Source organism: Eublepharis macularius, chromosome 14 (genome assembly GCF_028583425.1).
Source record: "Eublepharis macularius isolate TG4126 chromosome 14, MPM_Emac_v1.0, whole genome shotgun sequence".
In the NCBI taxonomy this organism is placed as follows: Eukaryota; Metazoa; Chordata; class Lepidosauria; order Squamata; family Eublepharidae; genus Eublepharis; species Eublepharis macularius.
This window is the reverse complement of record NC_072803.1, coordinates 39,779,966-39,807,371: the sequence shown is the minus strand read 5'-3', so window position 1 is coordinate 39,807,371 and position 27,406 is coordinate 39,779,966. Positions and strand designations below refer to the sequence as shown.

At 46.8% G+C, this 27,406-nt stretch overlaps 3 protein-coding genes across 4 annotated transcripts in view; 2 read left to right on the top strand and 1 right to left on the bottom strand.

Moving 5' to 3' along the window:
- Positions 1-201: 201 nt before the first annotated feature.
- FGF17 (fibroblast growth factor 17) lies at positions 202-10,235 on the top strand. Its single transcript, XM_054997250.1, has 5 exons — positions 202-233; positions 389-425; positions 6,909-7,086; positions 8,273-8,379; positions 9,948-10,235. The coding sequence occupies exons 1-5, from the start codon at positions 202-204 to the stop codon at positions 10,233-10,235; spliced, it is 642 nt and encodes a 213-aa protein (XP_054853225.1).
- An 8,156-nt stretch (positions 10,236-18,391) lies between these two features.
- Positions 18,392-22,418, top strand: PBDC1 (polysaccharide biosynthesis domain containing 1). Of its 2 annotated transcripts, none has more exons than XM_054997894.1 (6): positions 18,392-19,236; positions 19,912-19,968; positions 20,055-20,114; positions 20,731-20,871; positions 20,954-21,065; positions 21,597-22,418. In XM_054997894.1, exons 1-6 carry the CDS (start codon positions 18,643-18,645, stop codon positions 21,710-21,712), a joined length of 1,080 nt encoding a protein of 359 aa, XP_054853869.1. In that variant the 5' UTR covers positions 18,392-18,642; the 3' UTR covers positions 21,713-22,418. The 2 variants fall into 2 exon arrangements, with proteins under 2 accessions (XP_054853869.1, XP_054853870.1); XM_054997895.1 differs by lacking the exon at positions 18,392-19,236 and adding an exon at positions 19,770-19,823.
- An 854-nt stretch (positions 22,419-23,272) lies between these two features.
- XPO7 (exportin 7) overlaps positions 23,273-27,406 on the bottom strand; it is an 85,799-nt gene continuing 81,665 nt past the window's right edge. The window contains exon 28 of the mRNA XM_054998076.1: positions 23,273-24,652. Coding sequence (XP_054854051.1) covers positions 24,559-24,652 — 94 coding nt within the window. The 3' untranslated portion in view covers positions 23,273-24,558. The remainder of the gene's footprint in view (positions 24,653-27,406) is intronic.

Genomic DNA, 27,406 nt, shown 5'->3' with positions numbered 1-27,406 from the left:
TGTTTCGGGGCCTTTTTAAATCATACCTGGTCTATCTAAGAAGTGGGAGGTTTTAAAGCTTTTGCTGGGACACAGCTATTGCCCTGGGAATGGGCAGGCTTACAAGCTCATCACCCCGCCAGTGAGATGACTGTAAAAAGCCGAGTCCTTTACTTTTATGAGTTTCTCTTCTTTCCTATCTGACAAGCGGTACCTTCCAGTATGCTGCCCTTAAGCCTTCAAATGTTTTCCATGTAAGCGTTGCCCCTGCCTGCCACTCTGATAGGCACGTGCCTGCCTTTTGCAGAGGTTCAGTTGTTATTTTTGCTGTTATTCAGTTATGTTTGGTTCGTCAAAGCAGCAGTGCTCCAACCAAAAACCCCTGTATGTTTTTTGTTTCCACATGCAGATGTTTCCAGCTGCTAATCCTTTCCTGTCAAACCCAGGTATGTTAATCATATGCTGTCATTAATGTTAATGAATTAAATGTTAGCATGCTTGAAAATTGCATGTTCTGGGATTGCTACTTGCTTCTTTTTGAAAAGTGGCATATAAAGTCTCATGTGTAATCAAAGCAAAAAGTAGTGATCTTTTTCGCAGACTGACAATGCAGTCCTGAGCAGAGTTACACCAAGCCCAATGACTTCAGAAAGGGTACAGTTCGGTTTAGGATTGAACCGTAAAGCTATTCACCTGCCCCTCTTTCTGATCTAAAGCGGTGTGTGTATACTGTTTGAAAAGAAATGTGCCGATATTCAAAGTGGCCCCCAATTTTGCTGCAAACCAAATGCCAAACAGCACAAGAGCATAGCAGTGATAGGCACCTGATATACAGCCCTAATTCAGGTCTGTGTGGATCAGCCTTTCTGGTGAAGCAGAATCTCTTTGCTCACAATTCAACTAAAATCTGTTTGTGCTGTGCCACCTCAGAGTAAAAGTTGTCAAACTCACAGACTTCAGCCAGGCAGCACTTCTATACAATTTATTAATAATGTGCTTGAAATTTCAGAAGGGAATGATGTGAAGTTGCAAGGATTTGTAAGATGGCCCATATATTGTGTGGTATGGTAAAGGACCTTTGTAATATTGCAACTGGTAAATATTAATTGTATGCAAGTGGCATGGTTCAGATGTTCACATGCATCCAACCATTATTAAAGTTGGCTGGCCAGTGTTTTAAGCTCATGCACTCTACTGGATGATTTCAACAGGGAATATGTCCAGAATTGGTGCTTTTGTTTTCATGGGACTCAGATGCTCCGTTGCTCATGCTAGCTTTAAAGCAGAGCAGTTCATTTCCCTACTTCTCATCTTAAGCTGGAAATGTCACCTGGCCAGAAAAAACAACAACAGTTCTTTAGCCAGTTCCGCCCTCCCCATAATATTTAAATATGCAAGCCCCCTTTAACTAGCACACTGTTGAAAGAGGGCAGCATGAAAATTCACTTCCCTTGACACTCGTCCTTAACTAGTACTTAAATGAGAAAGAAACAGTCTTCATTTGCCAGCAAGATAGACGCTTCTGTCTTTGTCACAAGCATCTGGGATCTTTCTAAAGTAAATGTGTTTTTATTTTGAAAGTGAAATGGAAATGGCTTTTGACAGCACCCCCCCCACAGCACTCTAAAGCAAACCATTCAAAAGTCCCTTGCAGACACAAAAAGGTCTCCAGTGCAGCCTAGAGTGTAGTTGGAAGGAGCACAATGCTGTCACAGCCTGCTCCTCTTGCCCCCTTCTTCAGGGAAGCTATGGACCGTCCCCTCCACATTGATAGTGGGCAACCTGGCAAAAGCTTGAGCCATGCTTGAGCTGCTGTGTGATGGGCAGCTGTCTCTGGGCCCAGTGAGCAGCCGTTCTTCCCCGCCAACATGCTGGTGGCCTGGAAAGGCTGCAGAGAAAGAATTCTGGCCCTTTCTTGGCTAGACCACTCTTCCCCTTTGTTAGGAAAGTTTGGGAAGGGTGCGTTCTCTCTGTGTGCTGGAGCAAGAGGATGCTTCTCAACAGTGTTACAGAGCTGAATAGGGAAAAGTAGGACTAGATCTGAGATCATGAATGAAGTGAACGCTTGCCTGAAAGCAGCAAGAGGCAGCTCAACCCCCAGAGACTGCTCTTGCAGGAAACACTTAAAGTGATCACAGGCAGGAGTTTGTGGATGCTGTTGAGGAGACTGCAGATGTGACCCAGGGGGAAATTCTTCTGTCAAGCTCTTGTGCTGGAGACTTCCCCTTCTATGTTTGAGCCTTATGTTTATTGCGGGTTCACTTTTCCACCTTCATCACCAGTATTCTTGGTCTATTTTACCAGTGGTGCTGCATGGATCTTTTCAAAGAATTTGTGCCAGTCTGAATGAATATGCACCAACTGTGCTGACCATAGTGCCATGAAACTCAATGGTAGCTTAGCTGAGCATGGGCATGCATGTCTGTGAGCTTTTGTTTCCAAAGAGCACTGGAGAGTTGTTCTACCACTGAGTAAACAGGAGTTTTAACTGAGCTGCTGTGCCACTGTTAAAGGCAGTATGGCAGAGGAAGCGCTCAGCACCCCACCGTGTATATGATTGCTTTGTGCAATAGTCAGCACCAAGGCCAAGGAATGGGTCTGCCTGCATACTAAACGAGACACCCACACACATGCCTTTTCAGTGCCAAGTGTTTTATTTGGCCACCCACAATGATTCCCCCTGCTTGAAAGCCTTCGATGAGCACTGGAACTCTCTCCGTGTGTCAAGCCCATAGAGCATGGAATAGCCCAGCTGATATGCTTGAGGGAAGCCATTGTTCTGCTGGAGTCTGTTGTTAGTCTGAAATGAAATTTTGCTTCTTTTTTTTCCATTTTCAAAATTTGTTTTTAGAATTTGATTTTAAGTGAGTAAAGATATTTTATCTGAAGTGGATCAGTTTTAAGGCAATAATATTGGTGTATTATCTATCGTTCTAATTTTGAGGTAAAGGAAATTGCTGGAGAATGTTGCCTTCCAAGTAATTCGGGCAGTGGGGGAGTATATTCTCTTGTGAATTGCAACAGAACCGCTCAAGGGCACCAATGGAAAAAACAACTGCCCTTTCCAAGTATGGATTAGTTCTCTCTGGCTTAAATCTGTTGAATCAGGGGCCAGTAAGGCCAAAGCTATACCTGCTGCTGTCTCCAATGTCTTTCCCTCTTTGAACATAACAAGAGCTCTGCTGGATCAGACAGATCTGTCAAGGCCAGTTGAGCCACATAGTGACCAACCAGTTATCCTGGAGGACCAAGAGACAGGCCATAGAGACCAAGGACTTTCTCTGATGTTGCCTTCCTAGCACTGATATTCAAAGGTTTTCTGCCCGAGTATATAAAGCTTTGCTTTAGTCACCATGGCTTGTTGCCACTGAATCTGTCTAGCTTCCTGTGCCGGTGGCCATCACTGTGTCCACTGGTGGATTGTGGTGAATTGAAAAATCACTCATTGAGTGATTAAATTACTACTTCTGTCCATCCTGAATCTATTTATTTTGTCTATCCTTTTGTCTGTCCTGAATCTGTTGCCCATCAACATCCTAGGGGGCCTGGAGTTCTAGTATTATAGGAAAGGGAGAAAAAGATTCTCTCTGCCTTTTTCCATTCCATAGATTGGTGGTACTTAGTCCATGGCTCATACCAATTGCCATCAACAAAAAGTGCAGACTTTAGTCCTAAAATCAAGCCTTCATGTGGCTAACTAAAAAATAGTCCTGGAAGATGTCCCAGGCACAGCTGAGGTTTTCCACTGTCACATTCATGTAGCCATCCCCACTGCTGCAACCCTAGAATTGATTACTGCTGCCTCTTGCTTTTCATCTCAGAAACCTGTGTTCTCCATTCCTCCTTTCTGTCATGTAGTCTGCATGGTTTATCACACACTGGCGTGGTGTGTGGTATTGGCAATTTTGAACCATGGGGAGCCTACCTCTCCCACTCCCTTGTTAGAGCAGGAGGCGGCCATAGATCCTTGTCTACCAAATCCCATTAAAACAGAGAAACAGTCAAAATGCTTACTGAATAGCATTAGGAATTTAGTTCTGAATGCAGGTCAGATGACGGGGGTTGCCACCTTTCTTAATCTAGTGAGGCTCCTGTGCCTGTGAAAGCTGCATTGTCAGGAGAATCCCAGGTAGAGCTATCCCCATCATTGCACTTCCATGATAGGTTCAACTGTGGTTGTCAAACAGCTGATTTAAGCAGCTTGCAATGCTGTAGGAACAATACTTGAGCAAGGGAGTTGGTAACCACACAGCAGAGCAGCAAGATGCTGAGTTGTTGCTAACAACTGTTGAGGAAGGAAGGATTGTTCAGCCAATGCATAATAAGTACATGTTGCCTGGGTGTGAAAATGTTTGCAGCAGTCAAGAGTTTGGGTGGGGTAGAAGATCTCATCCCCCAGTAACTTCTGTAGAATGCATTGTCCTGATGTTCCCAGTTGGAGAAGTGGAGGATCCAGGTTGGTGTTTGTGTCATGCAGTGGAATTCCTGTAAGGGATCTGAGCAAAGTTAGTAATACGTTGCAACTTTTTTTGTTCTTATCTGTAGCTGTTTGTACAAGGTGCTCCTTTTTTTTTGTGCAGAATGCTCTCTCTCTAGGTTTTCTAAGTGTGCATGACAGGAGGCTAGAAATGTAGCTCCATATCGTCCATGATATGGGTTTTTTGGTTTGCAATGTGTAGTACATAGGAGACCTGTGACTGCAGACTTATGCAAGTGTATCTCAAAGTTACACCAGGATGAGACAGTTGCTATCCTAAGCAGTTTATAGACTGGCCTTGTTTATGCTGTCTGTCTGTCTCCTTTGTTATATCCATTGAGAACAAGAAGTGATGGTTTGAAGCTCCAGGTTAAAGAAGATTTAGGTTAAAGAATATTCTAAGAGCAGTATAGCAGTAGAAGGATGAATTAATGGAATATTGTGCCTGGGATAGTTTCAAAAGAAGGATAGAAAGAAGATTGGAATGTTTTGACAAGACTCGAGTTGGGCAAGTTGATCCATAACTTTACTGCATTGAAAAAAAGCTCAACAGTGTTTAAGATTTAGTTGCTTCACTTTAAGTCAAATTTTACAATCAAAATTTGAAAAACTCCAACTTTGAGTTTTTGTAAATTCAGTCAGTTTTTGAATGTCTGTGAAATTTCATTTCAGCACTACATGTGATCATCCCTAGGATTCTGCAACTCTGCTTTAAGTGTCAGGACATGAAATCCCAAGGTCAGTGACCAGACAGGATGCTAAGTCTCTCTTGTAGCTGCTGCCATAGTGTCTTGTCACAAAGTGTTTGACCAGAAATGCTGGGAATCTGCTTCTTGAGCGCTGAGTTATGTGGGGCAGATTCGACTAGGTTGATCACACTGGTGAAGCAGATGCTGTCTGGGGTGTGGCACATTTGAAGTATTGTATACAATTCTGGCCATCCCACCTGAAAGCAAATATCACACTGCTAGAAAATGTACAGAAAAGATCAGCTAAGACGATTAAGGGACTGGTTCACCTTTCTGTAAGGGAAAGGTTAACACATTTGGGGCTTCTTGACTAGAAAAGTAATGATTGCAGGCAGACATGACTGAAGTTTATTATAATAACAACAACATTCGATTTATATACCGCCCTTCAGGACAACTTAATGCCCACTCAGAGCGGTTTACAAAGTATGTCATTATTATCCCCACAACAAAACACCCTGCAAGGTGGGTGGGGCTGAGAGAGCTCCAAGAGAACTGTGACTAGCCCAAGGTCACCCAGCTGGCTTCAAGTGCAGGAGTGGGGAACCAAACTCGGCTCCAGATTAGAGTCCCACTCTCTTAACCACTACACCAAACTGGCTCGGAAAATTACAAAATTATGAACAATATGAAGGGAATAATTACAATTTTTTTCTCCCATTTCTCATAATACTTGAATTGGGGATCTCCAGTGAAGTTATGCAGCGGATAGGTTCAAGACAGACAGTCTTTCTGCATAGTAACATACAACTAGCATTGTCTCAAGATATGGAAATGGCCATTGGCTCAGACCTAGGCTGCATGTGCAACAAAATGAGGTAGCAAACTGTGGAAGTGTTAGATTGAACTGTACCATTTCAGGATGCACTGGGTGGATTGTTCAAAGCTCCCCTACATTAATAATTTCTTGTATCTGAGAAATCCAGGTTGTGGTGGCTATTATTGGTTTGTGATTTATGGTTGGGCAGCCCTGCTTCAAACCTATGGGCCCAGGAGCTGGGAGTTCATCTTAAAGTACAACACTGGACTGGGAGGGCCCAGGATGCAGACCTGAGCTCTGATGCACCTCTTCTAGTAATGCAGAAACTTCTAAAAAACACCCTTGTGCTCTGAAATAGCTCCTGTTCATTTCAGTGGGGGCTGCACCAGGATAACTTGCCCATTTTCACAGATGGAAAAGGTGTTGCCATTTGGATCGCCTGTCTCACACATTGTAATATCTTTGTCCAATGCTGTTTGGTTCTTAATGTTCTCTTAAAGACGTTCTCTCAATTACTAGCAGCAAGGAAGCTTCACCAATTTACTATTCTTCTGCAGGCATGTGTGAATACAAGATAATTTTAAAAAATTAAAGGGTAATTAATGTTTGTGTTGTGAGAGCATGTAAAAGACCCTGGGTTCAGACCTTGGTAGCTCCGGTGAAAAACGGGATCTCGAGCAATAAGACTAGGAAAAACCACAGCCCTTCCAAGCCTCTCCCAGTTAATTCTGACAATTGGACCAATGATCTGCCTCATTATAATGCAACTTCATATGTTCATGTGATCTGTCGTTTGTGCTGCACATCTGTGCCCATGAAGTCTCCTGCTTGGGGGCGGGGATGCCTGCCTGCCTACCTGGGCTGGCTCCCAGTCTCACCTCCTGGCCATGGTCATAGGGCTGTCCAAAGCAAATTGATTTTATTTTTCCCTTTGTAAACAAAGGGGGAGAATCAATCGTCTCCTAATTTTAACCAGTACGTGAGGGACCAGGGCGCCATAACAGACCAGCTGAGTCGGAGGCAGATCAGGGAGTACCAGCTGTACAGCCGGACCAGTGGGAAGCATGTCCAGGTGAATGGCAAAAGGATCATTGCCACAGCTGAAGATGGCAACAAATTTGGTAAGGAACCTGTTGGCAGCATTTGAGTGCACCTTTGGAGGGAGCTTCTGAGAGCCTGGGAAATGTTTATTTGGGGAATATTGGTCTTAATATTGAGAACGTATACATTAAGTCCCACAAGGTTTCAAAGCTAAGGAGACTTTCACGTCTTTGAAAGAAACCCCACTCCTCTCCATCTCCTTTGCAACCTGAATGGGGAAACATGGGTACTGGAAACAGGTCAGGGATGGCCATACATGGAGGTAAGGTGAGATAGCCATCTTTAGTGGTGAATGTTGGTTACTATTACAGGTGATTGAGTAGAAGACAGATCTATTCCAAAGGGTGCAGTGTGCTCTGCAGCCCAGTTTAGAATAATGGCAGATGAGTACCTGGTCCACAGGTAGCTGTGGTGCAAAAGTCATATGGAGACTTTTTTTGCCCAAGCAAAGTCTTTATAGTCCTTCCAGGGAGTATGGAGCCACAAAAGAGTCTATGGAGGCTTTACTTCTAAAAGAATACTCTGGTCTGTAGTCTTGGTGGTCCACCAGATCTGAGGGTTCCCAAGTCTAACCCTGGCCTCTCTCAAACCACACAAGAGCTTAGTACTGAGATGTTCTGTATTAGGCTTTCAGCCACTTTTCACCCCTGTGTCAAAGATCAGCTTTAGCATTCTCTCCAGGCAGCCAATATTGCTCAATTTTTTTTTTGCTTTTGAATTGCCCATGAAGAGGCAACTGCTCTTTGCATTGTGAAAATTGGTTTTGAAAACTATTTCATATCTTCCTGGTGCAATGTGTTGCTCCCTCTCTGTTTGCCCTCAAGCAAGGCTCTTCGGCCTACAGTATCCTCAGCTTCATCTCCCTCCTTGACAACCCAGGAACTCAGTTGTCGACTTTCCTCCTCTCTTGCATATCTACCCTGCCTAGCTAACCCAGCTGGTTCCTTTCAGTTCTCCTATGTTTCAGAGTAGAGGCCAGCCAATGTCTGCTAGTCCTGCTTCATCCTTTTCCTTACATCTGCAGATTGCCCTAGAGAGGGGTATGCCCTAAACATACTGTGAATCTACAAATCTGCATTGAGGAGGGTAGGTTGGCCAAACCATTACAGAAGTTTGTAAGGCTGTTTAAGGACATTCAGACCCCAGGCTGCTGAATCCCAGTTCCAGTGCAAAGTGATTTGTTTCTTTTGCTTGTTCTGCTTGCAGCAAAGCTCATTGTTGAAACAGACACATTTGGGAGCCGAGTTCGCATCAAAGGAGCTGAGAGCGAAACGTACATCTGCATAAACAAGAAGGGGAAGCTCGTTGGCAAAGTAAGCAATGCAATGTTGCTCCCACTCTAACCATGAATCCAAATAATTTAGTGTGACTTTAACTTTCAGTCCCACTAATTAATCTGCTAACATTTGCTGATGGTAACCCACCAGTTTAAACTTGCTTGCCCCAATTATTTCCAATTTTACAAGCACTGTGTATTCATATGGTGCTTTAAAAAGTTCAGTGCTACAACCACTGCTTAGCGCACAGAGTTTGCCAAACCGAGTTGTTAGATTCCATAGCTCCCCTGATCCACCTGTACAGAAAAGTTGACAACCCCCCCCCCCCAAATATAACACAGAAAAGTCCATTGTCACTACAGCAAGGGATATCTTTTGGGCAATGCTGCATAAGAATATACTGAAGCGAGGGGAGGGGGCTTATGAGCAAGGCTCATCATGTAAGTCTGAGTAAGCTGGATAGTAAGTTACAACCTAAAACTCATTTCTGATACTGGCCATCAGCCTTTATAGCCATTCAAACTTCACTCATTTTCTTAGCAGCCACACAATTCTGAGAAAATATGACACCAAGACAAAGTAAGAGTGAAGTCAAGGAAGAAAATGTTACCTAGCAATGGTAAGAGTGTGGGGAGGAGAACTGCCAACAGACAGGGAAGTTCTGGTGAGAGTAGGTCAGAGGAAGTTTAGGAAGGAATTTTTGACCATGCCAACAGCAGCCATGCCATGGATAGGGCATTTGAACTGATCCTGGCTCCAAGGCTTGATAGCATGCAGGGCAGAGTTAAAGTGTACTCTTGAAGATCAAGATTCAGGTCTAGTAGCAGCATAAAGACCAACTAAATTTTCAGGGTATGAGCTTTTGAGAGTCAAAGCTCCTTCTTCAGATACATTTAGAAGTGGAAGTATGTAGGGGTTTATCCAGCCAGAAGGTGAGAGGGATATTTAAAATACAAGTGTAAAATTTAATAATACTATAATTAGCTTGATAGAGTTGGGGTGTGAAAAATAGAAGATCGGCATATGTAGTGTGAGAAGAATTCAGTGTCCCTATTAAGCCCTGGGGAGTCCATTGTTCCAAATTTGCAAATAAGCTCAACTTCAGCAATTTCACATACACACAGGTGCTTTTCATATGCAAGCCCACTACTGCGCTGCAGGAGTCGCTTCTTGGTAACGCATGCCGCTCCTCTGAGAAAGGCCTTGCCCCGCAAAGTTACACTTCCAGGCCTGCAGAATGGGATCACTGCATGTGGCTGAGTGTGCACACGAAAGACCTTATATTAGCTCTATAGCTGTCTTTTATTGTTCAGAGCACCTTGGGACTTGTTGTTTGGGATTGCTGAAAATTGCCTTCATAGCTACAGTTTCCCAGGCTCCCTGAGAAGAGAATTACTATTAAGTCTGTAGTGTATTCTTGCCAGACTAGAGTCTGTACAGAGCAGCAGTAGAAGGTGCTGTTGGTCACTGGCCCAAGGTCCAGATGGTTCTCGGTTCTGCTCCAATGAAAACCCCTAACACTGCTGTCTCTGATAGCAAAGCATCAAGCACCTTCTGAAGCCCAACCTGCCCCAGTATCACGTCTCATTTTTCCACCTCCCCAGATTAATGGTGAGAGCAAGGACTGCGTCTTCACAGAGATCGTTCTGGAGAACAACTACACTGCTTTCCAGAACGCCCGTCACAAAGGCTGGTGCATGGCATTCACTCGCAAAGGCCATCCCCGCAAGGCCTCCCGGAGCCGGCAGAACCAGCGTGAGGCACACTTCATCAAGCGCCTCTACCAGGGCCAGTTGCCATTCCCCAACAATCCCCAACGGCAGAAGCAGTTTGAGTTTGTGAGTTCTTCCTCCCCAACTCGCAGGACAAAGCGCCCACACACACAAGCTTAAAGGCCAGCACAAGGCTTTGCCAGCCCCTCCTGCAGCTCGTGTGTTGGCTTTTCATCTGTTGCTGTGTGCCAGGTGTTGCAAGTCAGCTCATGTGTGCAAATTGCCTGATTCCTTATCACTGTTGACTGGCTTCTGTTTAAAAAATACTTATACCTTGGTTCTGGTTGGCACAAAGCAAAAAAGGTCAAGCTGAGGAAAAGAACAACAGGTCCAGGATACTTGGTGCATGCAAAGACGACCAGGTTGTCTTTCCCTCTCCTTGGTGTTTGTGACTTTTGGATTGAATAGGAACATTCCCAAAAAGAGGAGACAGTTGCCACTGCTTATGGTGTGCTGATGGCTCAACAGTTGCTTGTTTGTATGGTGAAAACTCATCCCCTTGTTTTGGAATGGAAGTCTTCTGCACTTGTTCTCATAATAGCTGCACTGTTTGAATGGCTGCCTTGGGTTACTTGATGTTGACGTGCTGCCTTGCCCCTGGTTCTTCCCAGTAGAACACCAGACTCCCAGATGCCCTGCTCTAAAGCAGCTGTTTCAGGTGACAGATTGTTGACAAAATTAAGGGCAACAAAACATTCAGAAAAATTCTAAGTGAGGGGTTGGAAGTGTTGTGACACTGCAAATAGTACTGGTGCTGGTCCTGGCATATCATGCCTTTCGACAGCTTCAAAGAGGCTATCAAAGCATTTATAACTCTTTAAGTATAATGATGAGCCCAAACATAGTGATACCCTGCTGATAAATAAGGTTCAGCAGTTGCCCGTTTTCACATACATTGGACACAATACTCATGTCCGTTCTAATCTGTTTCTTGTGCTGCTGGAAATTGCACTAACTCCTGATGTCCATGCTCACTTAGGAGTCTCAAGTCTGATGTTCTGCCTGTACTTTAGTCAGGTCACAACCCAAGATGAGTTAACAGGTCTGGATGACAACACTGAATACAGGTTTGTCATAGTTGAGGTGATAGATGATGAAAACTCTAGCACATACCCAGATTTCAAGCGTAGCAGCCCTATAGATGCTGCCATCTGTGCAGCTGCAACAGACATGATTCAAAATCAGGCATTCTCACATACACCCAGAGAGAGCACTTGGGGAAATGATGACACCGATGATACAGGCTGTCAACTATGGATCGTACTGTCTAAGGCTGTTACCATTATTACATGGCTGTTACCACTGTTACCACTATACGAAGTTAGCCACTGCTAACTTCACAGTTACGTTTGCTAGATTCACACATGATTTTGGAATAAGTCCTATAAATAAGCAGCAGTACTGTAATGTTATTGGCAAAGTTCATCTTAAAAGGTATCAGTGTTAGAAGAGCCATGATAAACTACTTTATCTTAGTGACAAGCTGAGGCAAGGCATCAAATAGAGTCCAGCAGATGCTGAAAGCTCTGTCTGTGTATCTAAGTGATCAAGGACTGACCAGCTTTGTTATCACCAAGACTTTTGGCATGCCCAACAGCACTTTGGTAGCTGAATAATTAAGGCCCGATCTGTTTAAGTTTACAGCGTTTCTGGATCTATACGAAAGCTTACGGAGCCTGTGTCACTACTTGGCAATTTATGATCTTCCATAATACAGCAAATTTGCACCTGGAAATTACATCAACTTGTAGAGTTTTGCATTGGGTTATGCAAGGACAGTAAAGCCATCTATAAGAAACTGTAATTATTCTGTAGCAAATGTAGCTCAACACTGGATGGATGTAGGAGCTGCCACTAGTAAAGGAATATTGGAAGAGATGGGTCGACTAGAGAAGAGCATAAAAAAGCATTGCAGGAGCTATACGAAAATCTGAGAAAGATATGACCAGAGGGGCTCAGGTCACAGGCGCAGAGAGCTACAGCTCGTCATATATGGATGTTTGGGGACCCAGCTATTGAAGAGGATCGCAAACAAATGGAACAAGAAGAGCTAGCTGAAACTGCTGCTGAAGGGACTGATCCATAGAGTTGGCCAGGAGTGTTGTCCTGGGCCAGACCAGAAGAAGACTTGCAACTGTCCCAAGTCAATCCCAATCATCCCATCCAAAGTTCACCCACACAACAGTGGACAGGAACTGGGTCTGACTTGGCCTGCTGGTAAATCCTGCAACCAGAGCCATTCCTAAAACACCAAGTGGAGCTATAAAAGAAGGCACAGAACAGAAAGTGGTGCAAGAAGCTATAGGCAGACTTCATGCCTTGACACTTAGATTAGGAAATGACATCCTACCATGGTCATAGACAACCGTTAAGCAGTTGAACGGTGGCAGTAACCTCAATGTGCTTTTTTTCCCCATAGAAAACTAAGCTTTAATCCACTGTTTCATAAAAAGAAGAAAACTCAGCAGAGACTTCAATATGTCTACATTACATTCAGATAACATTTTTAACTGGGTTATTTATGAGATGCATTACAACTGATTTTTTTTAAATGGGCAGGTCACTCCAGTGGGTGCTGTGCTACTAAAATCACCATTTATAAACATTGCGAGATATTGTCCTGCTCTGACTGTGTGGTGGGGGATATGGCAAAAATTCTGTTGGTGGCTCCCAAGATGGTTGGCTTGGATGTTGGCCTCCAAAAAGTCTGATGGGCTTATATGCAGACTGTGGTACGTTATTCCTAATTTGGTAAATGGGCAATGGTAAGATCACCACGGGTAAAGTGTTAGCAAGAGGCAGAGTTTGAAATGGTCCAAATTGTCCCAAGAATCCATGTGGCATATCGTATCCTGAACCTATGGGTAAAATATATACCAGGGCAAGCAAGTTTGAAGTTGGTGCTTGAATTGATTGGAGTTCCCTGAAATACGTTGTCTCTTTCTTGCCATCAGAGAAACCTATAGGGGGCATCCGGCTCTGAGGTACCCATAAATGATCATATGTTGTTAACTTGTAACAAAGACCGTTGTGAGGAAAAAATACAATGGGCTCTAGAAATGGCAGGGCAGGCGGGTCAGGCATTGCCACCATCCCATCACCCCGATCCAGGCAGGGGGAGGGCAGGGCAGCCAGGCTGAGAAATGTTGCCTCCCCTGCACCCTATCTGGGCAGAGGGAGGGCAGGGTGGCTGGGCCTGGCATTGCCCCATCTTCAGCACTCTAGTCAGAGTGGGGTAAGGCAGGGCATCTGGGCCTTGCATAGCCCCTTCCCCTAGGCACCCTGGTGGGCACCTGTGCCCAACACCAGTGCATTCCGGCCCAGGAAGCACCGTGGGGGCGGCAGCACCAGGCACCCTGGCCAGCTCATGCACCCACCAGCAGCCCGTTCTGGCCCCACCGGGGCTGAATCGGGCTACCACAGGTGGGAAGCCCTGCCAGGGGGACAGCGCTGGGCTCCCTGGGGGGGGGGGGGCTCGAGCAACCAGCAGTGGCCATTTCTGGCTCAGTTTTTTTTTAAAAAAACTTTATTATTCATTTCAACAATATTTCTGGCCCAGTTGAGGCCAGATCAGGCCACCACAGGCAGGGAGCACCGCAGGCCTGGCCAGGAGTGCCACTGGGATGGGCAACACCAGGCACCCTGGCAGGCTCATGCACCCAGCAGCAGCCTGTTCCAGACTGCCTCAGGCGGGGAATGCTGTCAAGGGGGCAGCGCCCGATGCCCTGTTGGGCTTGTGTGCCCAGCAGGAGTCCTCTTCAGCCCCTTTGGGGCTATATCAGGCAGGGAGGGAGCACCACTGGCCTGGCTGGGAGCGCTGCTGGGGGCGGGTGGTGCCAGGCACCCTGGCAGGCTCATGTGCCTGGCAGCAGCCCATTCAAGACCGCTGCTAGGCCAGGAGTGCTGTTGGGGGTGGGGCAGCACCCAATGCCCTGATGGGCTTATGCACCTGGCAGTGGTCCTTTCCGCCCCAGTTGGGCATGGATCAGGCTGCAGCAGGCGAGGAGTACTGCCAGGGTGGGCAGCGCCAGTCTCCCAAGCGGGCTTGGGTTAGCAGTGGCCAGGCACCCTGGCCAGGGTGGGCAGCACCCAGGCACCCTGGCCCAGCACCACAGGCCTGGCTGGGGGTGGGCACAGTGCCAGGCACCCTAGCAGGCTTGTGCACCCAGCAGCAGCCCATTCTGGCCCTATTGTGGCTGGACTGGGCTGCCACAGGCAGGGAGCACTGCAGGCCTGGCTGGGACCGCTGCCAGGATGGGCAGCGCCAGGTTCCCTGGCTGATTTGTGTGCTTGGCAGCGGCCCATTAAGATGGGCCTCCAGTTTCAGTGGTGCTTATATGCAGAATAGATTCTGCCCCCAAATATTTGTGGGAGTGAAAAGGCTGGATTTTCCAGTTTCAGCACCAGTGTCTTATGCCACTCCTAAAGAGTATTGGCCTGTTTGCAAGTACTGCCTTGGGAAACACCTATCCAAACATCTCTGATCTTGTGAAGAGCCGCCCAAGTTACCTGAATTTTAGAAGGAAGGAAGGAAGGAAGGAAGGAAGGAAGGAAGGAAGGAAGGAAGGAAGGAAGGAAGGAAGGAAGGAAGGAAAGGCTATTCTTAGGATTCCCTCTTCTGGGTACAGTTGTTTTTGTTACGTGGTAATTACAGCGATTTCACACCCTAAGCATTAGAATTTCATTAAAATAAAAACATGTTCTTAACATTTCACTGAATGTTTATTTGGGGAGTGGTTTACTTTTTGCTATTCCCACCCTGAGCACAGTAAGGTGTCTTACACCGAATCAGGCCATTGCTGTGGTAGGGTCAGTAATGTCTGTTCTGAGTGGTAGCAACTTTGCAGGATCTCGAGTCTTTTACAGCATTTTGTTTACCTAGGCCCATGCAACGCATAAGCCAAGGTCATGTTCAAATCAGCCCCCATTTTCCTTGTGTTTTGATCACTTCCTTATGTGACAACTCTCAGATTTACAAGATAAGCAGCAGCCACAGGGATGAGGATACTTTGGTCAGCAAGATGTTGGGTAAGCAAACCCTGCAGCTAAAATCCTGCCACATGTCTGTGGCTTTTTCAGAAGTCTTGCTTGTCTCTGTTTGGTGCATTGCTGAAGGTTCCTTGTTAAGAGATCCTAAGCTTTCCTCTGCTTTTGTCACCCATTTCTGATCCCTATGTTGCTTGAGAAGACAACAACTGCTAAATTGATTTAAATTATTGACATGGATTCAGTATTAAGTAAACCAGTTTGTAAAGCAATCTCACATAAATAGTACTGCAGTAATTTAATCAACATGAGATGGGATAAGAGCATGGGTTATGGGGACTGGATCCTCCTTTGCCCTCTAGGACATCCATGCTGCAGCTTTTATACCACGGGAGTTGCGTTCACCCTTGGGAGTTACAGGGAGTTACACCCTTGCAGCTCTCAGCAGGGCACACTATCCTGAGCAAAATCTACTCAGTGCTTCAAAATGATCATATATTAAATGGGTAAAATGGTGACTTTTTGAGCAGTGTCATTAGGAGTAGCCAAAACCTGAAATATAGTGGGAGAATCTTACATAGTTGCACTCACACTCTCTCTCTCTCTCTCTCTCTCTCACACACACACACACGCACGCACGCACGCACGCGGCTCTTTGACAGATGGTGTATTTTGTAGAAAGTACTCCAGGAACAAACTCCCACTTGATCAAGTGCAGCCTGAGATAGGATGAGGTATTGCCACACTTTTACAGTGGAAGCTTACATATTGGTGAGATGCAGCTGTAGAATGCGTTATGTGCTTCAGGCCCTTTCTGAAACCTAGTTCTTTTTGATTCCCAACACTTGGTGCCTGCAAAAGTTGAGGAACATTGTGAAGACAAGACTGTCTAAATCCTCCAGCCTAAATAGCAAAAGAAAACAGTTGGCCACATGTCTGTGGGTCTTGTTAATTGTACGGTCTTGTCAGACAAAAGTTTGGGCCTCTCTTTCCTCTATTGAATCACCTTTTATTTGCAAACTCCAGCCCACAATAGCTGGGGCAAGAGGCACCATCCTTGGAATCTGGCAGCCTTTTACAAGGTCTTAGTGGGGTGTTACCTGCCGGAAAACTCCTTAAGGCACGGAAATGAGGAAAGCTTAGTCAGCTAACCTTTTGAGAGCTGCTGGCTTTTTACTGAGATCAAAGGCCTGATGGAAATGGAGGTTGCAGAGCTGGGCCTCGCAGAAGCTGTGCTGGCAACAAGTTTCTTTGTCTGGAGTCCCTTGGAAAGTAGCAAGAAGACTGTACAAAGAAGAGAAAAAGAAAGCAGTCCTCAACAATTGGCCTCACATTTCAGAGCTTGGGGAGTCAGGCTTTTATGCACATTCCGCCAGAGACCTGAGGAGTGCCACATCCTGGTCTTAGCCAGGTTGCAAAAATGGGGAGCAGGTATAAGGGCTTTGCACTCTGAACGCGGAGTTCTGTGTTCGTTCCAGTCAATGAGAATTTGTGCTCAGTGGAAGTGACCAGGTGCCCCTGCCTGCCTGCACTGCCTTTCTGACTCCATGTATTTCATTTGCATGAAAACATCCTGCTAGATCATGCATCCTTCTTCCTGGAAGCACCTAGAATTGTTAAGAGCCTGAAGCACCATTGTGGACTTTTGTGGTTGCATCCTGTGGGAAAGATTCTCAGATGCGAGGGGGAGGTCATTTCCACGTTGTTTCCCTAGGGCAGCTCCCCACAATGCTGCCCTCGGTTCCATCACCCAGGATGGGAGAAATGGGGGAATCGTGCTTCTGCACACATTTAGAGGGGATTCAATCTTTGTCCATCCTGCCCCTGGACCCTATTGATGGATGGCAGTGCTGCTTTTGATGGCATCCCATGTTTATTAAAGGCTTTTATTAACCATCTGTTTTAAGTACCTCAAAGATGCAGGTGCGGGTACCCTTTGAAGTCAGCTAAGTGTACTGTGTGGGGGCTAATGCAAAAATAATGGGAGTGGGGTATTATTTGGACAGATTGCCAGAACAGCCCCACATGCAGTACACTACATGCCCCCTTGCTCTGGTTCCATTCAGTGTGTTTCTGATGTAGCTCCGTCAGTTATCTGCATCTTTTTACCCACAGGCTCCATCAGGAAGAGGATAGACACAAAGCTCTGGAGTCCTCTTTTTGTACGGTTGTTGATGGACCTGTTCTGTATGACCATTTCAACTATTACTTGTAACCGATTCTGTCCTTGGCCTTTACAGCTGTGTCTTTCAAAGAGGCACTAGCCTAGCTGCATGAAAGGGGACTTGATCTGTTGCTTTGGGAAGGGGGTGGGCTTTGTCAATTTGGCTGTTTCCAAGGTACCTCAACTGAGGTCCGAACCCTCCTGCCAGGAGCAAACTAGATCATCCATCTGACTCCAGCAGACTATAGCTGTCTTGTTGGTCCCAAAGTGCTAGAGACGTGTCTGTATCTTTCACTGGCCACCTGAGGTTGGTTAGAGGAATTAGCATGTTTTGAGGCGCCAAGAACTCATCATAAATGGAACAAAATTTCTGGCAGATGCTGAGTAGCTGAATTATCAGTGATTGGAAAATGTTTGCCCTGCTGATAATAGCAGTGCAAAGTGATAATGGTATTGGGCAATAATTTGGGAGCACAATCAGCTGGCCACACCCTTCTGTGCCCAGTGAAGTCAGCTAAGCCTCCTGCAGACACGCTATGATATGCAGCATGGCCTGAAAGATGCACCAACACCCCAACGTCCATTCTGATGAAGAGTTCAGGCTCTTTGAAAACTTGCAGAGTTTTGAGTCCATTTGTTTTTGTCCTAATGAAATGTACAGTGTGACTTTAAAATTTTGCTTTGGATCAACTTGGTTATCTCTAACCAGCTTCCAGATGGACAGCTACATTAAGTCTATTACAAGAAAAAAATCCAAAAATGTTGATCCTGGTCCTGTGAAAGTCATAGGTGTACCATGCTAAGATGATTCATTTTTTTAAAAAAAAAAAACCCTTAACCCTCTTTGTGGGTACAATTTCCTTAAGTTGGTTCCAGTGACAACAACCTACTGCTCAAATCAGAAATAACCATGAAAGCAACAGATGGGGGTGTGAAATACCCACGTCTGCAGGCGCGCACACGCACGTGCGCGCGCACACACACACACACACAAGCCTTTGCTGAACAGGTTTTTCTTTTTTAAAGGGCAGATCGGCTCTTCCAGACATCGCAAAGTCACCCAACCGCCTCGCCTCCCCTCCCCTATCCAGTCTCCCCTCTAATTGCTTTTCCTGCTCACAATACGGACAAGCAAGAATTTTAATCCTGTAACCGGGCCTCCAAAAGCCATTCACAAAGCGACACAAAAACAACGGGGCTGGGGCGGGGCAGGGGGAAATTATAACAGTTTGAGTTCAATGAAGCTTTAAGGCAGGAGGGAAACGGGATACCCGGCAATTGCAGGCGGACAATGGCTGCGCCCAGGTGTGCTGTCGGCGGGGAATTAGCACCGGGCCCGGCCGGCCGCCGCGGCAGCAGCTTCGGGCGACCTCAGGAATGCCTGCCGTCCTTTCAAGCTTCAAAGGTGCTGCTGGGGTGGGGGCGGCCGCCTTTGTGTCTGGGCGGCTTTGCGCGGGTCCCTCCCCAGCCATTCTTCGCGCTGCCCTGCCCCTTCGCATTCCGGCCCGCCCAGGGCCCCCGCTTTCTTCGGGGGCGGGCTGGGCTAGCGGCGCAGCCGAGAGTGTCGCCCGGACGGCCTCCGTCTTGAAAGGCGAAGCGCCCTCGGCGGCGCAGATTAGGCCAGGCGAGGCTGACAAAGGGGCCTCCCTGGCCACCCACTCAGAGGCGCGCAGGTGCGCGGGGCCAGCCGGCGGCCTCTTTGCTCGGAGTCTGTGGGGAAGTCTGTGGAACAAGAGCCGGGCAGTCTTCCTGACACCGCGCGAGGCGGAGAGGGTCCTGGAGACAACTGCCAGAGCTGCCAGCCCCCGCTGGCCGAGCTGGGCGCGCCAGACAAGCGGCCTCCCCAAAACGCCGCCGCAGGACTTGCCGTCGGCCGCTTGCCCAGGCGCGGGATACAGGGCGGGAGCGTGCTGTTACAGGCAAACAAAAGGGAGCTTTAAAAACCGACATATTTCCACGGCAATAACTTTGGTGAGCCACAGGTTACTGTGAGAAAAAAATGTTTGCGTCTTACTTCCATTGTTTACCTGTATCTGTATTTCCATTGATGGCGCAACATCGAGCAAAAATGGCACAGTGGGGTCAGGGCCGGATCTACGGTTGTCAGCACCCAGGGCGTCCAAAGTTAGGCTCTGCATGCGCTGGGGCGCCCTCCCCCGCGGCAAGCCGGTTGTCCCGCGCGAGTGGCTTGGAGGCTGCCCGCGCCGTTCACCTGCCCCGCAGGACAAGGGGCGGCTTGCACGCGCGACCCTTGTCCTGGGGAAAGACAAACGGCGCAGGCGGCCTCCCAGCCACCCACGCTGCCTTTTGCCTTTCCCCAGGACAAGAGCGGCCGGCTTGCCGGGGGTCAGCAGAGGCCACCTCAGCCCAATAGCCCCTCGCCTACTCTACCTACGCCCGGGAAGGGGAAGAGAGCCAGCCACGCGTCCGCAGCGCGCCCTCTCTTTTTACTCTGCCCACCGGAAGGAGCGCTACCCCCCCCAGCGCATGCTCTCTGAGCGTGCCGGAAACGGCAGGGCAGCATGGCGGCGCGCGCGGGAGGCGCTCTGAGCGCCGCGGTGAGTGTTTGTGCCTGCCGCCCCGTCCTGGCCGCCCGCGTCTCCCGCCTCGTCCTCACGGTCGTCTCTACTTCTTTCTCCCTTGCAGGATGTCCGGGAGGCCGCCGCAGCGCTTTCACTGCCGGCCGAGGCCTTCGGTAACGACGTGAGTATGGACGCGGGCAGGGCACGGGATGGGGGGACCGGGCCGCGGGGGCAAAACGTGACTTTGGCCTCTGTTTGTCCCTGTAGCCCGCCGTGGAGATGCTCTGGGCCATGAAGGCGCACCAGCACGCCGAAGTCTACGAGAACGTAAGTGTCTGCTGGAGGTTGTGGGGTCCGAGCTGGCCGCCTCGGCGTTTTATTCCCTTCTCATCATGCGTGAACCATGACAGCAAACGGGCTCGGAACGCCGCCCACCAGCCCGCATTGGGGGCTTAGCCCGAAAGCGGTCCACTTTGTAAGCGGTCGCCCTCAAATACTTAGGGGCTCCTCCTTCCTATCCCTGTGCTTGCCGCCACCCCCCCCCCCCCCCGCAACCAGCTTGGGCTGCAGAAGGACGGCATTCCCGCTCCTGGGATGGGCGGGCATCCCTCGCAATTGCAGAACTTGCTTTCCAAACAAGGAGACAACTGATGTAACCACCTTGTTCTGCACAGTGTCCACAGACAGCTCCTTCTCTGAGGTGTTATGTCTGACAAAATACGAGCCTCGTTCCTCTTTTGTTACCATAGTGCAGCTTCCAGTTTCCTTTTGAGGAGTGTATGGTGGGGCTAGTCTTTCTGTAGTTTAAAAGCATAGTAGACTGCTCTGGTTGTAGAGCCTGAATCCACAAATTGCCCTCTTTCCCCATCATGAGACAGCTAGTGTGCTATTTAAAAGTCTCATTTTAATCTCTTATGCACCTGGCACATGTATTCTGCTGTAGCTCATTTCTGCTGTTGATCCCAAGTACCTGAAGCTTACCAAAGCTGATGACCAGATTTATACTGAATTCAGGAAGAACTTTAAAGACCTCAAGATTGATGTCCTTGATCCTGAGGATCTTAAATCTGAACCTGCTAAAGAGGTGGGTGCTGGAATGGTAGGAAGTGTGTGGGTTGGGAAGCTGTCCCATGGATCTGAAAGCTAACCCTTGCTCCTCTGTTCAGAAATGGCGCCCCTTCTGCTTACAGTTTGATGGGGTAGTTGAAGACTTTAACTATGGCACTCTCTTACGGCTGGACTGCAGCAAAGGTTACACGGAAGAGAACACTGTATTTGGTAAGAAGGTCTTGCTGGGGATCCTTTGTCTGCCATTCCAGGCATGACAAGGGGAAAAAAAGCTGTTCTGCTAGGATGAATGAATCAGCTTGCCTAGAATAGCTTTCCCTAGTACAGAAACTGTACTCAAATATTGGGGAGGGGCCATTGAGGAGGTGGGGTAGAGCATTGGCTTTGCGTGCAGAAAGTCTTCGGTTTAATCCCTGGCATCTCCAGTTGAAAGGACGAGGTAATAGATGATGTGAATGACCTACCTGAGACCTGCCAGTCAGTCTGATGGCCCAGAGGTCTGATTTGGTGTAAGGTAGCTTCATGTGTATGGATTTACTGCAGTTTCACTTCTAAGAAGCGACCGCACCATAATTGGATGCAAGTGGGAGCCTTCTAGGCAAAATGTGTCCTTTCCCATGTAGTATGTACTATCTATTTTTAATTTATGGATGAAGATTGGCTATGCAAAGGGATTTTACTAGTTGGAACTTGGTATGAGAATCAAACACATACCTGTCCTAAGGAAACTTCTCTTTTTAGCCACCAGGATCCAGTTCTTCGCCATCGAAATAGCCCGTAACCGAGAGGGCAACAACAGTGTTGTTTACAACAGGGCCAAGGAAGCTAGTTCATCCCAAGAAGTCAGCTCTGGTTGAGACCTTCTGAACTCAGACATAGGCCAGTAAACTCAAAGGGATCATGGTTTTGTTTCAGTTGAGCAAGTGACTCCCTCCTTCTGCTCCCTATCAAAAGCCGTAACTGCTGCTGGACATCTTAAGATGCCAAAATGAACTAAATCTTGGCTGTGCTGGGGATGGGCTAAGTGAGGATGCAGTTGACTCTGCTGGTGTCTGAATATTTTGGAAATGAATTCAACAAACATCCTGAATGAAAGTCAGAAGTGTGTTCTAGGTGTGCCAGATCCCACAAGATACAGAATTAAAATGGCAGAGCTTTCTTAAGAGCCATGTGCTGATCGTAGCCCCTCTGTAGTGTAAAGAAACTGATAATAAAACTGTTATACTCCATCTGGTGCCCAAAACTACAGAGAGGTGTCACTAGCTCTACATGTAATGCTGCATTTGAAATTTGGCACATAGGAAGGGAGCACTGGCTCACAGAGAACACAATACCTGTTTCCAAGTAAACAGGTGTAAGACTGGGATCTAAGCACTGTTCCGTGGGACTTACTCATAAGCAAGTGTGAACATAATTCTTTTCTAATGGTTGTCATAGGGCTAAAGCTGAGACCCTGTCTATGTGGGCTTACTGAGTTGAGGTTTGTGGCCAAATGTTTTATAATGTCAGAATCCTGGTCAAGTTCTTATGTCATACACTTAATAAACATGGATTAAAAAAGCACTTACTTATTAAACGAAAATATGTGCTGTAGCACTTCTTCCAGAAACTTGCTCCTGGCAGCAGAGTCAGCATTCTTATCAGCTGCCCAAGTAATGGACCTCAAGAAAACTGTTCTCCCACCTCTTCCTTACAGCCTCAATGCTTGTTCTTGAATTTTAACAACTGCATGGTAACAGCTCATGTTTGGACATCAGCCACGAACTGCTTCAAGATCTGCTCTGTAAGTCATATTCTAGTCTATGAAAAGGGAGGATAATTTCAATTCTAAAATATAAGGGAAGAGACCTAGAAATCCAATGTAGTTTGAATTACGATTTTCAACCAAATTAGGTGTGAAAGAGCATGAGAGGCAGTCCTCTGAACACCTGAAATGTATTTTCTAGGGCCTTCCCTCCACTGATCCACTTAAATGAGCAGAACTGAACAAGCATATTCTAGAGTTTTGTACCACTGAGAGAGCCAGTTATGTAGTTATGGCTGAGAGAGCCAGTTATGTAGTGGTTAAGAGTGGCAGGACTAATCTGGAGAACCAGGTTTGATCCCTCACTCCTCTGCTTGAAGCCAGCTGGGTAAACCTTGGGTCAGTCACAGCTTTTTGGAGCTCTCTTCAGCCCCATCCACCTCACAGGGTGATTGTCATGAGAATACTAACAACACACTTTATAAACCACTCTCTGGGCATTAAATTGTCTTGAAGGGCAGTATATAAATTGAATGTTGTTACTATTATTATTAACTGGCTGGTAGGTAGTCACTGTGTGTGCAGCCATAACTACATCTAGAACATGGCCCTGGTGCCATGGGTTCAAATCACACAAGAGTAACAACTCTAGCATGGCTCCACACTTCTCAGTAGAAACCACTGAAGTTTATTTGCAGCCACAATGCTTACACTGTATGCAGCAAACACCCTTACAAGTCATCCAGCAATCTGCTCACGCAAAAAGGACCCAACACACAATCGCCAGAGGAAAGAACAAAAAATAAAATTGAGGTGGTGCTATCTGGAAAGAGAAACCAGACAAGGTTAAGAGCTGGGCTAGGGGGTGCACAGAACTAGCAGCAAGAAGAGTGGGAAAAGTACAAGGCAAACAGGTTCCCCTCCCTCCCCCAATCATTTCTTTTAAGAAAATTTAAATATCCAAAACATTGATGATGATAAGGTTGCAGTATTGGGGAAAAGTGGACTTATCTTAAGGGGTTTTGTTACACATCATGCTAGGCTGACTTCATTAGAACCCTCCCTGTAGCAGCCTACATCAAGCCCCACTGTTCTCAATGCAGACAGTCACTTGTGATCAGTATAGACAGTGCACGGAGAGCCTCTGAGGAAGCCCATGGCTGGGGATGCAAGACAAGCAGTTCTATGGGGCAGAAACGAGCTCAGTTCCCCCAGCCAGTTCTTCACACATTTCCCAGCAGCTGAGAAACAAAGGAAGTTCACATGAACTGAAGGGAGAAAGGCTGGTGCAATGGGCTGAGGAAGAGGCTGAGACATAGCTCAGGCTTTCTATGGCTGGTAAGCAGAAGAGGTTTTCTTGGGGGGCGGGGGACACACTCTTGGGAGTAGCATGGAGCATGGCATGGCTTTGAGTTCCTAACAACAAGGGGGAGAGAGGAGGGGCTGAAGGATTATGTTAAAGGGATGTATAAGAAAAATATACATTTGGAATTTTACACTTTGCCTCTCTACACTTGTCACTAAATAGAACTCTGCACTTTCATACCCCCTCGTCCAGTAACACTGCAGGCGACCAGGAGACACAGCTTCCTCACTCACATACAACCCTCACTTCAGCATTGGTGCACTAAACTCTGTAAAAATTTCAATCACACTTTTTTTTTTAAACTGTCAATATAAACCTTGTTCAAAATGTTATGAAAAAATGTACATGTTTATACAAGGCAGGCTGCGGCAGGACACTGGGATTCCTTTCTGACATTCACACAGGGAGATGCTAAACTCCCATCTCTCCTCCCCAAGGAAACGCAAGCCCCCATTGCCCTGGTGAACTTTTTACAACCCCTCCTCCTGCAGCCTAGCCCCAGGGACCAGCAGGGATCAGAAATGCCCTTTTGTCTTTCCATCGGAAAAGTTAACCTCCCTGGGCCATGCCAGAGAGAGCCTTCTCACAAGACGTCAGCTCATCATGTCGTTGCTGTTTACCCCATAGGTGGAGTTCTTCATAGAGTCATTTACCTCCCGACGGAATGCAGACAAGTTCTGCGTAAACCTGCCAAACAGTCAAGCCAAAACTGTGTTAGGAAGACCTAGTGTAGCTGAAAAACACTCCATTACAGATCGCAGATAGTTGCAGTGGTTCAAAGGAAGACCCAAAAGCCATGTAATGGTTTTTAAAAGATTAAGCAAGACAATACAAAGCAATGTGCAGGTCTTGAAAGCTTGCACACTGATTTGTGTTATTTTGCTCGCTCTTAATAAAAAGTATTACACCTTTTGTTCTGTCCATAATAAAGGGGCTACCAGGAACCCTTCATCTTGTATGAGGAAAGCCCTTGACACACAAAATGACAGGACCAATCTTGCACTTTCACAAGTCTCCCCAAGCAATTATTTGAAAGAGATCCGTTTGTTGTCTGGGAAACTCATGTTTCTAGCCTTTATGACTGAAAAGTAGTTTTTATACCAGATTTTTTAATGGTTGTGAAATTGTGGTTTTGATTAGTGTTCCCTGCACACTTTCTGACCTTGCCCAGAATGGAAGATTTGTATTCATTTACCATGAAGCTTCCTTTCTCGGTGGTCCAGGAGTGGGGCAGTCCCTACTTTTGGGGTATAGTTCTCCTCTCCGAAGGCAGGGTCAGTCAGCTGATTTTGATCCCGGAGGGGAGGGGCTTGTCCCTGGAATCACCAGTCTGTTCCCAAACCTTGACTCCCCATCATGATACCAAGAGGGAAAATAACCCCTCAATATTTTTTAAAATAAATAGAAAGGTCCCTCCCTTGAATCCGCTGGGAGGAAGACTATCATCCTAACTCTTCATCCAATCCTAGAAGCCGCTCCACAAGAAACTTGGGTGGGCAGGACCGCCCCACTTCTGGACCACCGAGAAAGGAAGCTTCATGGTAAGTGAATACAAATCTTCCATTCTCCAGTGGTCCTAGGAGTGGGGCAGTCCTTACTTTTGGGACATACAAGAGCAGTGTGCCCCAGGGTGGGTAGTCTGGCTTCCAGGCCTAGGGGGTGTGTTGTAGTACCCTCCTGCTGAAGATCGTCTCTGGGGAGGACAACATCTATATTTCTTGATGAAAGAATGTACTGATTTCCATGTGACCACCTTATCAATTGTTTCTAACGACTAAAGGATTTATAGGCTGCCTGTGTCACTTAGTGACAGGCACTTAGTGCACTTAGTGACTTAGTGCACTTAGTGACTGCACCCTGACGTCTATGGGCATCCCCAGACCTCTGGCTTGACATGCCAGAATTATGTACCCTCTGCTTTACCTACTTAGTCAAGAAAAGGACACTCTCTGTCCCAAGGAGGACTTCCTGCAAACACACAACTAGCGTCCCAGACTTGTGAAAAACTGTTTATTCCTGCCCAAGTGGAATCTCACATCTCTACTTATATCAAGGAAGTGAGGTTTTTTTCCTCTTCCTGTGCTTTGGATTAGGTTAGAAGGAGGGAAGTACTCTCTCTCCTGTCCTATGAAAACATGGAGTTCACCTTTGGAAAAAAATTAGTTTTGTTCGTAACTTGCTCCACCATCTTGGAGGAAAGGGCATGGATCTCTATCTACTGCTCGTGCCTGCCATTCTGACAGTTGTCTAGCTGATTTTATTCTCATCTAAAAGATGGTTTTAAAGGTCAGTTCCTTTAGGGGACATGAGGTCATAGGCTCAAGGCATCTTTTGTATAATGCTCTCAATACCAGATTAAGATTTCACGTGGGGAAAAAACAGCGAATTCTTGGAAGATTCGACAATGAGGTCCCCTTTTAGAATCCATTGCCATGAAGGTGATATATAAGGGAACGTCCCTTCCTAGAACTCCTAATTGTTGGGATGGTCACTACCTGTTGTCTAAGGGTGCTGATAAAAAACTTTTCTTCATCCCCTCTTGAAAGATAGTAACTCCCTAATTAGCCCCTAAAGGTTACATTGACCTTCTGCTTAGTCCAACCCTATTAGTTGTTTGAGTTCAACCTCCACACTGTGAGGCTTGTCAGAGGTGTCATATTGATCCCTGCATCAATGGGCCCTCCCTCAGTGCAGGTGCCAGGGATCCATGCTTGAAAGATTCTTCAGGTTTTGAGACCATGTCTTTCTGGACCTGAAGGTTGCTATTAGCATCACTTCTGCACTTTACTGTGTGATCTTCTGAACAGCTCTGTGCAATAGCTGTACTGTGGAAGACATACAGGACGTGTGAAGGCAGCTTGCTGCTCACATCATCTATCCCTACGGTTTGAGGGTTTCTTCTTCTTGCGCTTTGTCAAAAACTGTGGTAGATCAGTTGGGGAATCTCTCTGGATAGCATCCATTCTGCTTGGTTCATAACTCTCTGACTTAGCCAGTCCGCCTCAGAGTTGTCCTCTGTATAAACATATAGTGACCTGTGGGAAGATTCTGAGATTCTACCACACTGTGTCTGATGGCTCCGAGTTCCAAAAGGTTTACCCTGTTGATCATTTGTCCTTCAGCCAGATGCCCTATGCCATTCTTCCTTGGGTGTGGGATCCCCATCCCCAAAGATGTATCTATGGTCATCACTGTTCTCTCTGGTTCCCTGAGTGGGACATCCTCACGGGACTGAATGAGGTACAGCCACGTTGTTTTCCTGTTTGAGGATCTCTGGCAAGTCAACTATCTTGGACCTCTTGAGATCTAACACCACATGGTATGGCAACAGGCATCTCTGAAATGCACAGGTCAAGATGTCATTTGGATATGGGAAAGGAGCCACTCTCTGCGGCCTAGCCATGCTATCAATGCTACTAGGATTCTGATGAACACCCTAGG